This window comes from Carassius auratus, chromosome 47, assembly GCF_003368295.1.
Source record: "Carassius auratus strain Wakin chromosome 47, ASM336829v1, whole genome shotgun sequence".
In the NCBI taxonomy this organism is placed as follows: Eukaryota; Metazoa; Chordata; class Actinopteri; order Cypriniformes; family Cyprinidae; genus Carassius; species Carassius auratus.
The window spans coordinates 9,456,608-9,460,311 of NC_039289.1; the positions used below are offsets into that span (position 1 = coordinate 9,456,608).

At 39.3% G+C, this 3,704-nt stretch overlaps 1 protein-coding gene across 1 annotated transcript; it reads left to right on the forward strand.

The window, feature by feature from the left end:
- The first annotated feature begins 291 nt into the window (after positions 1–291).
- LOC113064617 (uncharacterized) lies at positions 292–2,936 on the forward strand. Its single transcript, XM_026235452.1, has 2 exons — positions 292–637; positions 1,353–2,936. Exon 2 carries the CDS (start codon positions 1,576–1,578, stop codon positions 2,602–2,604), a length of 1,029 nt encoding a protein of 342 aa, XP_026091237.1. The 5' UTR covers positions 292–637; positions 1,353–1,575; the 3' UTR covers positions 2,605–2,936.
- The last annotated feature ends 768 nt before the right edge of the window (positions 2,937–3,704 follow it).

Sequence of the window (3,704 nt, forward strand, 5' to 3'; positions counted from 1 at the left end):
ATATATATATATATATATATATATATATATATATATAAACGTGTTCCTCTGAACTCAATCTATAATTGATTTTGTTACATATGATGCAAAACATTATTATTAATATTATTACAGTAGGCCAATTACTACAATCAAAATAAAAACAGACTAAAGTTTTCAAAAATAAAATAAGACTATGGTTTTCATTAAATAAATAGAAATATACAGATCTGCTACAATTTACACTTACATCTTTGCAGTTAGATCTTTAAAGAGACAGTGTTCTAATAGAGCTCGGGATCGTTACTTCACGTCGCAATGCATTGTGTGAATCGCGGTACGGAAGTAGATGTACTGTATAGTAGTGTATAGTAGGTCATTGTTTTTTGGTCATTAATTTTGAATATTTTTTGGAAAATGGTTCAGTATTCCTGCATTGTGAACTGCCGTAATCGGTCTCATGATCGACAGGGCAAGCGTCTCGCGAATCATATTAGTTTTCACCATTTTCCTACTTGGAAAAAAACACAAGGAGACTTGGTGTCTGAAATCACCAAGAAGCGTCGGATGGCTTGGGTCACCGCTGTACGGAGGAAAACCATCACCTTCGATAATATTTCCACATCCATGCTTGTTTGCTCACGGCACTTTCACAAAGGTAAGGTATTATTATCAAAGCTGTGGTCTTTTTGCTTTGTAGTCAACTCCGTTAGCATCGCGATTAGCCATTAGGCTAACTGATAACTGATATTTTTATGACATGGTCAATAGATTTTCAGCTGCCAGAGTTAACTAGCTAGCTACATTTACATTGAATGTATTAATTTAGCATTTAACTAAAGTTATGCCGTTCAGATTAAAACAGTATGTACGTTGCTGTGTTTTGGGAACAAGCTGTTAAATATAAAAATACTGATGTAGCTGTTAGCCAAATCAGCATATCAATTCTCGATTAGCAGTGTCACCTAGTTTATTCATCTAGATTTTGGTGGATAGACTAGGTTAGTGTAATACTGACAGGCTATGGCATAATATGTATCTTACATTTCTAGAAAGCATCAGTCAATAGACACACAAATGCTTTTGTAATAAAATAGCTATAGTCTCATCTGCACTGGATCTTAAATCGTATTCTGTTGCTGAAGCTGTAGCTCTGTAGCTTAAATGTTAAAATGCTTTATTATTATTAATAGCTTACATATTATTCTATTGCTGGAGCTCTGTAGTTTTATTGTTAATAGCTTAAAGTTATTCCATTGTTGTAAGTCTCTTAGGATTTAAACATCTCTGCCAAATGAATACGTGTAAATGTAAATCACACAATTGCTGCCACCTACACAACAGAAAAACAGTTTTTTTAATGTTGTTTTCAGGCAAGCCAGTATATGAAATGTTGCAGTGCGACCCTGATTGGGCACCATCTCTACACCTTGGTCACAAAGGGATCAGTGGAAATCCTGACAGATATCAGCGGAGGATTCAACGGCATCAAGCTGCAGTTGTGTCACCTTTTACCACACCTTCTGCCGCCACATCTGATGATGCTTGCTGTGTCACACCTGTTGACACATCCAATGACCCACCTGTTGAAACACGATGGCCGATGACACACCCTCTGACTCTGGGGAACAACAAGAGTGCATCTTTTGTGGGCAGAGGCAAGCTGAGATCAACCGTTTGCTAGAGGAAAACAGACAACTGAAAGAAGAGATCTCCAAGAAGAATTTTGATGAGCGCTTCCTTGAAGGCATTGACATAAAGGTGAAATACTACACTGGTCTACCTTGCTTCGCTGTTTTGATGGGTGTGCTGGCGCAGCTCCTTCCATGCCTACAGACAGGTCGAAAACGTACACCTTTTCAGAGGGTCCTTTTAACTTTGATGCGGCTGAGGCTGAACCTGCCAATTCAACATGTAGCACATCTATTTGGCTTAGACAGGAAGACAGTCTCTGTTACTTTCAGAGACACCATAGCAGTAATGTTTTCACATTTAAGGCCACTGGTGCACTGGCCAGAGAGGCATTGTCTGCAAGGTACCATGCCACATCAGTTTGTGGAGGCTTTTGGGGATCGTGTAGCAGTTATTGTGGACTGTTTCGAGATTGGCATTGAGAGGGCATCCAATCTTAAAGCTAGGGCACAAACATTTTCCCACTACAAGCACAAACACACACTGAAATACCTTATCGGCATTACACCACAGGGAGCAATATCTTTCATTTCAAAAGGGTGGGGTGGTCGCGTGAGTGACAAACAGGTGACAGAGGACTGTGGTATTCTTAATCATCTGCTTCCTGGAGACTTGGTGCTTGCGGATCGTGGGTTTGACATCAGGGACAGCGTTGGACTAATGTGTGCTGAAGTAAAAACACCCGCCTTCACACGAGGCCAATGTCAGTTGGATGCAAAGGACGTGGAAGACACCAGGAAGATAGCGCACCTTAAGGTTCATGTGGAGAGGGTAATTGGTTGTGTTCGTGGAAAGTACTGCATATTGAACGACACAATTCCACTAAGCATGGTGGTTCCCTGTGAAGGCGAAAGCATGGTCTTACTAGACAAAATTGTGTGCGTGTGCTGTGCTCTGACGAATATGTGCCCCAGTGTTGTTATGAAACCATAATGTATCCGGAAAGCTGTACTATTATTTTTGTCATTGTTACTGTTATATTTCTGTATGAAGACTGCTGTTCATATTGTTTAGAAGTTTGGTGAATATATTATTGCAGTTGTTTAGATAATTCACAGTAACAATATATTGTGCAACATGAAATTGATGTACATAGTTATGATGAGACATGTATCGTGTCTCTCTCTCTCTCTCTCTCTCACTCACACACACACACTACATTTTCTCTAGTTTTTGGCCAGTAAGGGAGTCAGTTTAGTGTCTGTATTTTGTTTAAAAATTTTCTTTTGACCCAATCCTGAACTTAATTTGCCTTTTGATATATTTGTGCTAACTGTATTTACCAATTTGATTCAAAATAATAAAAAAAGAAACAAGAAGTCAGGTGAGACGAATTTATTTGTGTCATTCTCCTGGACCCTAGACCTGGGACGTAACGCACAATAAGAACATGTGTACAGAACATGGATTAGTAAACAATAAGAACAAGTGCAGAAGTGCAGAATAATAAATAATAATAAATCAAAATAATAAAATTTCATTTAAAAGTATGTACAGTATGAACAATAAAAGTATTTATTTTCATAAGGATACACAGACAATATGTATATAACAAAGGTTTTTGTTTGTCAGCCGCAAACCCTACCAACACACAATAATGCCTAAATATGTCAGCCTGTCTCTGTGCAGGTAGCACAGAGCCATGGTTCACTGGCTGAAGGTGCCTCACTAAGCCCCACACACCAGAGATGGAACCACTGAACTACACAGTTCTCATTGTCACACACTACCATGTCATCCAATCCTTCAGGACCTCTACAGAGGCACCATAGTTTGTTTTTCTTCTGTAGAGCCTGTTTCCTTGGCCTGGATGTCATAGGGGGATCTGTGCAAGATGTCTGTGACACTCCTGTTAAAGGCTTGGCATTTGGTGTTGTGGAGGCTGCTGTAGTGTAATGGTGAGCCACAAGCTCCGGCAGACGCACTTTACGAAAGAACTCCTGTGCTTTAGCTAAACACATGCTCCAAAAGTCCACATCAGGTAAAATTCTAACTACAACACAGTCCATCATAGTCCACAAAATAAAGTCACA